The sequence below is a fragment of the Trichomycterus rosablanca genome, chromosome 7 (assembly GCF_030014385.1).
Source record: "Trichomycterus rosablanca isolate fTriRos1 chromosome 7, fTriRos1.hap1, whole genome shotgun sequence".
Lineage (NCBI taxonomy): Eukaryota > Metazoa > Chordata > Actinopteri > Siluriformes > Trichomycteridae > Trichomycterus > Trichomycterus rosablanca.
Genome location: NC_085994.1, coordinates 3164235 through 3176783, shown reverse-complemented (window position 1 = coordinate 3176783; position 12549 = coordinate 3164235). Strand labels below are relative to the sequence as shown.

The 12549-nt window shown below is 41.2% G+C and overlaps 1 protein-coding gene across 1 annotated transcript; it reads left to right on the top strand.

The window, feature by feature from the left end:
- The first annotated feature begins 1425 nt into the window (after positions 1–1425).
- Positions 1426–12260, top strand: vdac3 (voltage-dependent anion channel 3). Its single transcript, XM_062998251.1, has 9 exons — positions 1426–1518; positions 3971–4042; positions 4838–4887; positions 7434–7586; positions 7679–7731; positions 8279–8506; positions 8605–8755; positions 11472–11529; positions 11615–12260. Exons 2-9 carry the CDS (start codon positions 3976–3978, stop codon positions 11704–11706), a joined length of 852 nt encoding a protein of 283 aa, XP_062854321.1. The 5' UTR covers positions 1426–1518; positions 3971–3975; the 3' UTR covers positions 11707–12260.
- The last annotated feature ends 289 nt before the right edge of the window (positions 12261–12549 follow it).

The following is a 12549-nucleotide window of genomic DNA, read 5'->3' as shown; positions in this document are numbered from 1 at the left end:
GTTTTACCTGATCTCACAAAATAGTTCATTTACCTGATGAACTTTCTCTCTTTAGCTGCACTTTTGTGTTTTGCTGAACTAGCACCTTTACTGGACACTTTGCAGGTTGTGCATTCTGCTTTCCAAGGATCCAAAGAATAGCTCACGCAGACCACATAAGCCAGGCATGTCCAAAGTTCGGCCCGCGGGCCAATCACGGCCCGAGGTCGGATTTTATATGACACGCGTCTTCTGTCTTAAATTGCATTACTTGTGGCCCACCAGCACAGTCAAACAGAAGACAAATAAATGATACTAATTCAAGATGCAATTCCCCTTTTTACCAGATGGTGTCAGCAAAACTGTGTAGGAACGCATTCACATGAGAGGCAGTAAAACCGTGAATGAGACGTACTCAATAATATGATGTAATAAAAGCGACACAGGCTATATGAACAACAATTAACATGGACAAAATTTAACATGAGTTTCTGAAAGTTTTCAAGTTCAGTTAGCTTGTTCTGTGTGTTCTGATTTGTTCATCTGAATGCTTACATTTGGTTGTTGTTTGCTGTGTGAAAATAAAATGATTAAATAACAGCGTATTTATATACATATTTTATTGCTTAAAATAATGTCATCAGGGACTGTTGGCCCTCGGGCACTTTTACATGATCAAATCTGGCCCTCCTAGAAAAAAGTTTGGACACCACTGACAAAAGCCAAATCTTGGGTATTTGTTGGGATTTAGAAATCTTGGCTGGGTTATTGTCAGTCAGTGCTGTGTATTGTTTTCAAGGATGTAGTCATGGACTGAACATTGGGGGTGGGGATGACCAAATCCACTGGGACTGAGGGTATTCTAAACAAAAGCCTGCCATATTAACAACTGATGGGAACACTAACATTAAGCTAGTGAGTGTAATACACCGACAAGGCATAACATTACGACCACTGACAGGTGAAGTGAATAACACTGATTATCTCTTCATCACGGAAGCTTTTAGTGGGTGAGATATATTAGGCAGTTCCCGGTCTGCAGTGGTCAGTATCTATCAAAAGTAGTCCAAGGAAGGAACAGTGGTAAACCGGCGACAGGGTCAAGGCTGGCCCATGTGGTCCGATCCAAGAAGTTAATGCTGGTTCTGATAGAAAGGTGTCAGAATACACAGGGCATCACAGTTTGTTGTGTATGGGGACCAACACAATATTAGGAAGGTGGTCTTAATGCTATGCCTAAATCGGTGTACGTTTGTTTCGATTTTTACATCATTATACTGGGGAAGGGAGCATTTCTGAGCACATTTTAGTATTATATTATATAATCTTAATATATGTTTTCAAGCTGGCCGCTCCATAAGGCGTCAATATGACCCAGCCTCCAGCAACCATAGCAAAGAAAAGCCACCCACTGCGCATGCGCAGTAATTACGCCCTCCCTGTTCCCTGCCTGTTTCTCCTTCAGTTTGCCCTCTTGTTTGAGGCACCGAACCAACCCGAAGCAGAAGACAGTCTCGTCTTAATCACATAAACGATACGGTAATGTGCATGAACTCATTTACTGTGGTGTTATCTCTGCGAGTGTTTAAATTACATTTATTGCATGAACTGGGATTGCATTCGCAGGAGCGTTGTGTCGGTCCGGGCTCCGGGTTATGACACCGAGGGCCGCACCGCAGCTTTCCGTGACATTTCAGCCTGCAGATGTAATTTAATGCAAAACCAGTTGTATTGCTAAAATGCACCAGTTAAAAGAGTTCAACAGCATTGGTTTCCAGTAGGATATTTACATTTTGCATTAGGAACATTGTCGTTATTTATAAGGTCTTTGTGTGCATGCAGTAGCAGCCAGGAGTCTGTATGAATCGACGGTGTGACAATTAACCGCGGTATAGTAAGAAAAAAAAATCGAATATAATATGAACTATTTCGTTGTTATTATTGTATGTGATCCTTTTGTTGTATTTTGCAGTTTGCTCAGACGTGAACTGGAATACACCCTCAGTTAGGGACGCCAACTTTCAGAACTGGAAATAAGGAACATCCTGTTGGGTTGGTGGAAGGCATATGGGGGGGGGGGGGTCCTTACACCGTCATAGGAAATTAACAAAATTATTTATTTAGGCTGTTTAACATTTATTATTGTCATTCTTTATAATAATAAATCAGAACCATATTTTAGGTAAAACAACATGCATAAAGAACATCATGGAACATTTTCTCTCAATAGTGTAAACAACATTTTTACATAATCCATCTTCACACTGGCATGCAGCCCCGGTTCTGGACTGCGTTGCTTAGGGGGGCAGTGAGAAAATCTGCAGGGGGCAATGACCAACCCAGCGCTCCCATAGCACCGGCTCTGCTTGTGTTACTTTAGTTTCGCCCTAAGCCGAATTCGAACCTAGGGCGGAAAGATATGCGCGATGCGCTCTGCCCACTGCGTTACCCAAACAGCGGAGTAATAAACAGGTTGTTATGCTGATATAACCTGCACACACACGGCGTTACTAAAACTAAAAATTAATACTACTTAAAATAATAACCAAACGCTTTCTAATTCCCACTGTAGCAGCAGTTTCCTTCTGTTTCATACAGAACACCCTGTCTCAGTCTACTCTGTTTTTGTTGTTAATTGTTAAAAACTAATTTATACACCGATCAGCCATAACATTAAAACCACCTCCTGTTTTCTACACTCACTGTCCATTTTATCAGCTCCACTTACCATATAGAAGCACTTTGTAGTTCTACAATTACTGACTGTAGTCCATCTGTTTCTCTACATACTTTTTTAACATGCTTTTACCCTGTTCTTCAATGGTTAGGACCACCACAGAGCAGGTATTATTTATGTGGTGGATGATTCTCAGCACTGCAGTGACACTGACATGGTGGTGGTGTGTTAGTGTGTGTTGTGCTGGTATGAGTGGATCAGACACAGCAGCACTAAATTGGTTTATTAATGACAAACACTGATGGTGTGAATAGCAGCTTTATGTCATTATTAATTCTGTTTTTTTCTGGACTGGGCTCACAGATGCAGAAGCTCATGGCGTTACGTAAACCTAACCATGCGGGATGGGGGGGGGGGGGGGGGGGAGGTGGGGGTGTAAATAGGTTGTGTCGGGAAGGTCATCTGTTTTAAAAATTGTGCCAAATGAAATACACCGACCAGGCATAACATTCTGAGCACTGACAGGTGAAGTGAATAACACTGATTATCTCTTCATCACTGCACCTGTTAGTGGGGGGGATATATTAGGCAGCAAGTGAAAATTTTATCCTCAAAGTTGATGTTAGAAGCAAGAAAAATGGGTGAGCGTGAGGATCTGAGCGAGTTTGACGAGGGCCAAACTGTGATGGCTAGACGACTGGGTCAGAGCATCTCCAAACCTGCAGCTCTTGTGGGGTGTTCCCGGTCTGCAGTGGTCAGAATCTATCAAAAGTGGTCCAAAGAAGGAACAGTGGTAAACCGGCGACAGGGTCATGGGCGGCTCATTGATGCACGTGTGGTCCGATCCAACAGACGAGCTCCTGTAGCTCAAACTGCTGAAGAAGTTCATGCTGATTCTGATAGAAAGGTGTCAGAATACACAGAGCATCACAGTTGCAGGGCTGTTTTGGCAGCAAAAGGGGGACCAACACAATATTAGGAAGGTGGTCATGATGTTATGCCTGATCGGTATGTGGATGATTAATCCACTGTGGTGATCCCTAAAGGGAGCGGTGAAAGGTATCATCAGTTATACACTGCTGGTTTACCGCTAGATTGGATAAAATTGCTACCAGAGGCTTAACAGAACACAAACCACAACCCTAACATGCATTTGTTATTAAAAGCATTTTGTACCAGTTTATACAAGGAGATTTGAGCAGACTAAGGAAGTTTTGTTAAATGTGGTCAAAGATACCTGTTAGTATGAATGTCTGCATGCAGTTGGTATAGACCTATATATGATGTGTGCCTTTCATCTCTCTCTTTCCTCAGTTAGCATGGCTGTCCCTCCGGCATACTCTGACCTTGGCAAATCTGCCAAAGATATTTTCAGCAAGGGCTATGGTAAGTGATCAATGACCAAGTGATCAATAAACTCAGTACCTGTGGGAGAGATGCTGTCCCATTAGGAAATGACCTTACTGGAACACTTTTTTGCATCCCCCCTCCCTTTTTCTTCCAATCTAGTCATTTCTAATTTTGATTGTAGTTCCTCTGCTGCATGTGCAGCTCCAATGTGTAGATACGTAACCCAACCTTCTATTCGTCAGACACAGTCAGAGCACTGCTGTGATTTAACTGCTGTGTTGTACCCAAATTTAAGGGCAACATTATGTACACTGGGAGTAAAAGGAGGTTTTACTAAAGGCTCAGACTTGACCTGGGCTCACCACTTCATGAGATAATTGTGAATCAGTTTAAATAGAACATTTTGCCAACAGCAATAATAATACTCGACATCCCTAAACTCAGAATCTTTGAAAGTCGAGAAGTTTGTACCCTTAAAGTCAACGTTTTCCGTTTTTCGACGGGAGCGACTGTTGCTTTGTTCAGCTCTCGACTTAAGCGGTGCGATAAAACGTCCTCAAAGTGTGAATTTGAGTCAAATCTGCATTTGTGTGGAACAACCGTCAAATCCAGTCTGAAAGCTCCACATGTATCTGTGTTTATCTGGATTTTCCTCTGTTTCACTTTTAAACTTGTGTTACAGCTCAAGATTTCTTTTTTTTACTAGTTTTTACTAAGTTTACTAAAGCTACAAACTTAAGATTTCCTAATTGTTTTTGTTTTAGCTACATGATTTTTATTCTAGTTTAACACTAATTAATTCCCTTTTTTTCCCTCATCTTCTAACTTCAGGATTTGGGACAGTTAAACTGGACCTCAAGACCAAGTCTCAGAGTGGAGTTGTGAGTCGCCAGTTTTACATTCACATTCACGTTCTTTATGTTTATTTTGTTATATAATGTAAAAGAACTTGTATTAATGACTCCCTTTTAGGGATACACTCTACCCACGATGCAATACGATTCACGATATTTTATTTTAAAACAAAATGAATTTGGAGACAAATTATGACAAAGTTTCCTTTTATTATTTCTCTTTAAAATTAAAATTAAATTCTGTATTTGTGCCTCTCTTTTATTTATCTAAATAATGAATGTCCTTTTATTTCTGGGGGAGGTACAAACTATGCCAAACTATGCTTATTGTGTAAAAAAACAAAAAAAACAAATGAAATTTAAAAACAAATCCAACATTGTATAAATAAATGAATAAGGTGAATAGTGTCAGCGCCCTCTGCTGTTTAAAGTGAATATCAATTCATCTCAAATGAATAACCGATTCGAATCGTGGCACATCTGCACCGATTTTTAACTGTCTTGTGGTGCATCGTTACATCCCAACTCCCTTTGCATGTATTTTTCTTCCTATCATTTAATGTGTATAGGAGAGGCCTGTAATGCATAATATGTAATAATGTTTGATCTTTATTCTAACTGTCTGCTTTCCTTTCATTTGCTTGCTTTTTGGACTTTGCTATCAGATGGTAAGAGAGTAATTGCTTACTGCTGTTTGAGAGGAGTTTATTGAAGCGTTTTTGCTGTTTATTTGTCATTCATACATAGAACATTTATAAACCCAATTCCAAAAGTTGGAAGAGAAGGAAAAATGTAAATACAAATAAGCAACAATGCAATACTTTTACCTGTGTTCATTTGAAACATTATAAAGACGAGATATTTAATGTTTCAACTACATATTTTATTGCTTTCCAAAAAAGGATTGGACTTCATTGTCCAGCGTCAACATTTTTAATTATTTATGTTCCTCAGACCATTCTTTAACAATATTTGTAGTGTGGCAGGGCAGACCAGACAAACTAGCTTGCAGTACTTGGTGGAACTAATAAGTGATAAAAAAAGGTGTTGTATTAAATGCAAGGTTTTTGTAGTTAATTTGAATAAATATGTATTTTACACTGGAAATGTTAAAAGAAACTCTCACCTAAGAAAACACGAGCAATTTTAAACTTCCTGCCAGTAACAGAAATAAAAACAAAAATATACATGGACAAATAGAAACAAGAGATAATAAGAACTAAACATAACACCGATCATGCCATAAATGACACAGTCACATGTATAAAGTGTCATAAAACCCACATAAATAAATATTTTGCTAAGTTCATGGACTGTAGATGGCAAAAGCCTTAATTTCCATGCAATTGTGTGGGCGGCACGGTGGCTAAGTGGGTAGTACTGTCGCCTCACATCAAGAAGGTCCTGGGTTCGATCCCCAGGTGGGGCGGTCCGGGTCCTTTCTGTGTGAAGTTTGCATGTTCTCCCTGTGTCTGTGTGGGTTTCCTCCGGGAGCTCTGGTTTCCTCCCACAGTCCAAAAACATGCAGTCAGGTTAATTGGAGACACTGGATTGCCCTATAGGTGAATGGGTGTGTGTGTGTGTATTTGTGTATGTATGTGTTTCCGCCCTGCGATGGACTGGCGCCCCGTCCAGGGTGTGCCTTGCACCCATTAAAAAGCTGGGATACACTCCAGCACCCACCGCAACCCTGATTGGATAAGCGGTTAAGAAAGTGAGCGAGTGAGTGGTTTCAAAACAAGTGTTTTTGACTATTAAACTTCCCAGTTTAACATTACTGATGGCCTAACTCTTTTGGAACTATATACAAAAATCAATCAGATGTTAAAATTGTTAGAACTGTGGCGATGTGACGTGGCATCACGTGATGCTGGTAAGATAGCGGACGTAGTACGTCTGAGGTTGCGTGCATACTGCACACTTGCGTACTGAAAGAGCGTACTGCTTTACCGGCCGAGCAGTGCACACTGCCTCCAATTTAGTAAGTACTGTTTAAGTATGGGGCGTCACAAAAAATGTCACCTCACAGCAAGAAGGTCCTGGGTTCGATTCCCAGGCAGGAATTATATACAAAAATCAATTAATTAGAGTACAAACCACTGCTTCTTGTTTTTATTCGCATTTCATTTACTGTCCCAACTTTTTTGGAATTGGGTTTGCATTAGGTTTGCATTGGATATGGTGTTAAGTTTTAAAATGACAGAACATCCTGATACCCAGTTTTAGTTGTGGTACCAGTTTTGTTCAAGCTGCTGTACATCTTTTTCTTGCTGGAGTTTGGACGCATTACTGTGCATCGTCATGAGAGGGCATAACAATCATATGTTGAGCAAAAGAACAAACGTTTATGCAGAAAGTTGATTTATATTTGAATTTATACGTGTGATTAATAAATTAGCAAATGCTCTAGGCATTTTTTTCTTGTTTATTTTCCCAGTTACTACACAACAATATTAAAAATGTAGTTAGATTTTGACCCACTGAACTACAGTTTAATACCCGTGTGTACCCGTGTGTAGTTTGTAGTTTTAATTTCCTCATCCTCATTCTAAATCTCTCATTTATTTCTTCAGGAGTTTTCGACCAGTGGATCCAGTAACACAGACTCAGGAAAAGCTTCTGGTAATCTGGAAACTAAGTACAAAGTAAAGGAACTGGGTCTGACCTTCAACCAGAAATGGAACACGGACAACACTCTGACCACCGAGGTCACCATGGAGGATCAGGTGAGTTATTTCTTCTACATACAGATTTAAACAGCCCACATGTTATCTGTCAATGGTCACTGATGATATTTATTTTTCTCGCCTTTGTGTAGCTGGCTAAGGGAGTGAAGTTGGCTTTGGACACTTCCTTTGTGCCCAACACTGGGTAAGCTGGCATCTCGTCTGGTAATTTAAAAATTATGAATTTCACTTACTTTCAATCTTGGTAGTGAAACAAAGGCAGAAACAATAACGTTTATAAACATGATAATAAATGATTAATGAATAGTAATTTGCAAAGTGCATAGGCAGTGGCGTACCATACATCATTACAGAAATTGTAGGTACACTGTAGGCACATTTGTGCACACGCAGTTACATTTTCTCCATTTAGCCGACGCTTTCATACAAAACGACTTACAATTGTGACTGAACATGATTTGAGCCATTGAGGGTTAAGGGTCTTACTCAGGGGCCCAACAGTGGCAAGTTGGCAGTGGTGGGGCTTGAAGCAACAACCTTCTGATTACCAGTCTAGTACCTTAACCAACATCTGCCAACATCTGTCTTAATAATAATAATAATAAGTTATACTTATATAGCGCCTTTCACAAACCCAAGGTCGCTTTACAATTCAAGATAAACAAAACACACAAAAATAAACAGAAAATAATCAATTTAATTAATGAATTTCATCTTTCCCCACCCTAAAGGAAGAAGAGTGCCAAACTGAAGACCGGATACAAACGTGATTATGTCAACGTGGGCTGTGATGTCGATTTTGACCTCGCTGGACCCACGGTGCACGCTGCAGCGGTGCTGGGTTACGAGGGTTGGCTGGCCGGTTACCAAATGGCCTTTGACACCTCCAAGTCCAAACTGGCTCAGAACAACTTCGCCTTGGGGTACAAGGCGGGCGACTTCCAGCTGCATACCAACGTGTGAGTAATAGTTTCATATCCATCAGTGTTATTAAAAACCTTCATTCTGGTTCATTTAAAATAGTCTAATGGTGTAAACAATGACCTGTGTCCTGCAGTAATGACGGAACAGAGTTTGGTGGCTCCATCTACCAGAAGGTGAATGACCAGTTAGAGACGGCGGTGAATCTGGCCTGGACAGCTGGCAGCAACAACACTCGCTTTGGCGTTGCTGCTAAATATCAGCTGGACAAGAACACATCCATTTCTGTAAGTCCCTTAATGCACTGTTTTCACCAAACACTCCCTACATCCATTCTTAATTACTGTGTACTGTGTTTTATATCTTATATCCACCCCAAGACTATAAAATGTGCACAATTGCTGTTTCCTTTCCTCTTTATTTAATAATATCCAATCTGTTTGGTGCCTGTTGTTTCCCAGCGCGTGTAGTGGTGACCCTTACCTTGCCGTGACGCTACCTTGAGTGCTACGCACAGCGCACACTCAGGCTGCGTCCGAAATCACATGCTTCCATACTGAACAGTACAGGAAAGCAGTACGCTAGAGTGGGTAGTGTGTCAGAATGTGTAGCATTATTAACAGTATGAGCTACTGCAAGGGCGGCCACTTTTGAGTACGCAAACACAGCACACTTGCGGTCCTATAATCTATCCCATCATTCAACTGGAGCTGCTGAGGCGTTCATAGGGAAGAAGAAAGATCGCGAAAAGTGGAGACAGAGTAACTTTAAAAATGTAATAATTAAGTACAACCCTGAGTAACGTTATGAGCAGCTTTGTGGAGAACGACAGAATGACTTTTGTCTGATTTGAAAACTGTGGCGATGTGACGTCATGCATCACGTGGCGTTGGTAAGATAGCGGACGTAGTACGTCTGAGGTTGCGTGCATACTGCACAGTTGCGTACTGAAAGAGCGTACTGCTTTACCTGGCTCCAATTTAGTACATACTGTTTAAGTATGGGGCGGCACGGTGGCTCGGTGGGTAGCACTGTCACCTCACAGCAAGAAGGTCCTGGGTTCGATTCCCAGGCGGGGAGGTCCGGGTCCTTTCTGTGTGGAGTTTGCATGTTCTCCCCGTGTCTGCGTGGGTTTCCTCCAGGAGCTCCGGTTTTCTCCCACAGTCCAAAAACATGCAGTCAGGTTGATCGGAGACACTGAATTGCCCTATAGGTGTGTGTATGTGTGTGTGTGTGTGCTCTGCGATGGACTGGCGCCCCGTCCAGGGTGTTACTGTGTGCCTTGCGCCCATTGAAAAGCTGGGATAGACTCCAGTACCCCCCGCAAGCCTGATTGGATAAGCGGTTAAGAGAGTGAGTGAGTGAGTGAGTTCAGACGCAGCCCAAGTTTGCATTTTATATAGCAAGTTTCCTTATCCTGGAATCGCTTGGCTTTGTAGCTCTGTGATATGATTTAATTCACCCTTAGAGTTTCATGACCCCTTTTTATTCTTGTTTTTCTTCTTTATATAAACAAAAATACATGAGATACAAAACTGCATCTCAGTACTGTCAGACAGTATTGTCAGTAGTGTTTATTATTACAAGATTATGCGCCCAGCCTCATGGTAAACAAAGCGCAAACTGCTTATCATGTGAAAGCCGCCTAATGCCAGATTCACACAACACGACTTTCGGAGCTGTCGGATGGCTGTACAGTTCACACTACACGACTGGATCTCTTGCACTCGGGAGTCTTTTAGGTCGTTGTGGTTTTCACACTTGCATGACTGATCGGCGATAGGGGGTCACACACTACACCATCTATCACCAGGAGGAATCGTAGGCGAGCCTGTCTGGTCTCCGAAACCACACGCGAGAAGTGATGAGGGGTTTAATGATACCACGTCCAATAAGCAAACAAAAGTTGTTTGTGTGCAGATGTGCAGCGTAGAATCAAATATGAAAAATAAATGAATCCGAGTGGATTTGGCTACGTGACCAGCAGGGGTCGTCTGTTCTGTAGTGAGTTGGAGGTTAATAAATATTTGCGTTGGTACTATGGTTTGGCGTGGATGATAAGGTCACAAATACTGTAACGCTTGTGTCTGCTGATGTATTCTGATAGAAACTATATGTTTCACGGTTTCACACTCCTCCCCCAGGTTTCCCCTCACCCTGTATCTTGCCTTCTCATTGGCTGTAGTTACACATAGCACTCGGTGCCACTCGCAACCTTCTCGACGACTGGTTCAGATATTTAGCATGCTAGATATTTTTCTTGAGTCGAGCGCTCAAATCGAGTAGTTGAACAGTTCACACATAGCGATTGAGAGCCAAGTTTAGATCCCTGAGCGAACGCCGAGTTGCCTCCAAGCCGCCACATCTAGCGGCAACCTGTCCGCAAGCAAAAATCCTGTAGTTTGAACTAGACATAGGTGTGACGAATATGCAAAAATGGAAAGGGAAATACTGTTTTACAGCACTGTACCTCATGGCTAGATCTATCATTTTAATAAACATTAGCTCACTAGTGGCCATGATTAGTATTGCTTTGATCCCTCATAGAAGTCAAGTCAATTTTATTTGTATAGCACTTTTTACAATGAACATTGTCTCAAAGAAACTTTACAGAATCCAGGACCTACAGGAACCAGACTCAGCAGGGACCCATCGTCCTTGGGTGGCCTGGAGGATCATTTTAATAAATAGAATTTACAGAAATCATACTAACGCAAAATTAAATTAAGCTTAAAGTTAAAACTAGCAAAAAATAATTGGAGTTCTTCATTATTTGTCTGTGATAAAGTCCGTAGTGAGTTCTTGACATTTTTGGTGCAAACAAGCCAGGGTACCCGTCACATCTAGCAGGAGCAGCATTGGCAGAGAGAAGAACAGGAGGCCAGCCTCTAATTATGCTCTATGACATTTGACAACGTCTCCTACAAACTAAATGTACTAGACATTTAAGCCACTTGGTATCCCAGATATTGACGTTAATTTGTTACGTGTTGTCTTTTGCAGACTAAAGTAAACAATGCCAGTCTGGTTGGAGTGGGTTACACACAGACACTGCGACCAGGTAACTTGCACGCTCTTCTACTAATGCCTGAAATCTCAAGTAGCCCCTCAATCACTCACTCACTCACATTCTTGTTTCCTTTAAGGTGTGAAGCTTACACTTTCCACCCTGATCGATGCAAAGAACTTTAATGCTGGTGGACATAAGGTGGGCATGGGTTTCGAGCTGGAGATCTAAAGATTGAATAAGAGTCGAGCAGCAGGGCGAGACGCATCGGAAAACTCCCCCAACACTAATAAAATACATGATTTTCCACAAGTAGTTCACGACTTTCCAAGCAGATCCCGTCCTGTGGCTGCAGTCCGTGCCATCACTTCTGCTGACAGGTGGCAAACGTCCTTTTATCATTTTTATTACTGAAAATTGTTAAGTTATTAATACATGTAGATTCTGGGTTACACACAGGGTCGTTTTTAATTCAGGCTGCGATGAGCACTCAAGTTGCTGCTGTTTCCAGTGTGTTTTAAAGGAGCGTCCACAGCATATGTCAAATTCTTCTACACTACACTTATATGTAAGAAAATAAATCTTATATTTGTCCTTTTCATTGCCAAATATGCCATTAAATGCTTATTTTCATTAATGTGTGTTTAGTAGGGGCCAGAGACAATGGTTTTCATTCTTCTGGTTTTGTTGTTCTTTAAAACCTGTCTGTTTTATCCTGACTGCTGTGGTGAATGACTGGTTTTTAAAAACATTGTGGAATCCAATAAAAGGTGTGTTGGCTCAAACATCTTTGTGTTTTTATTTTAAAAACTATGCTTTTAAGGTACGTGAAGGTGATTTTATGATCCTTTAAAAGTCTCAGATAAACAAACGCATATCTGTATATCAAACATGAGATCCACAGATTTATATTCATTAAAGAAAAAACTCATTTAAAAACTGTTTGCAAGCCAACCGGGCAAGTGAATCGTATATACAGGGGTTGGACAAAATAACTGAAACACCTCTCATTTTAGTGTGGGAGGTTTCATGGCTAAATTGGACCAGTCTGGTGGCCAATCTTCATTAATTGCA

Bases quoted from the DNA above. Each gene is read 5' to 3' on its own strand.
- vdac3 (XM_062998251.1), top strand. From the start codon at position 3,976: ATGGCTGTCCCTCCGGCATACTCTGACCTTGGCAAATCTGCCAAAGAT. The intron at 4,043-4,837 runs GTAAGTGATCAA...TTCTAACTTCAG, and splicing joins TATTTTCAGCAAGGGCTATG to GATTTGGGACAGTTAAACTG. The intron at 7,587-7,678 runs GTGAGTTATTTC...GCCTTTGTGTAG, and splicing joins AGGTCACCATGGAGGATCAG to CTGGCTAAGGGAGTGAAGTT.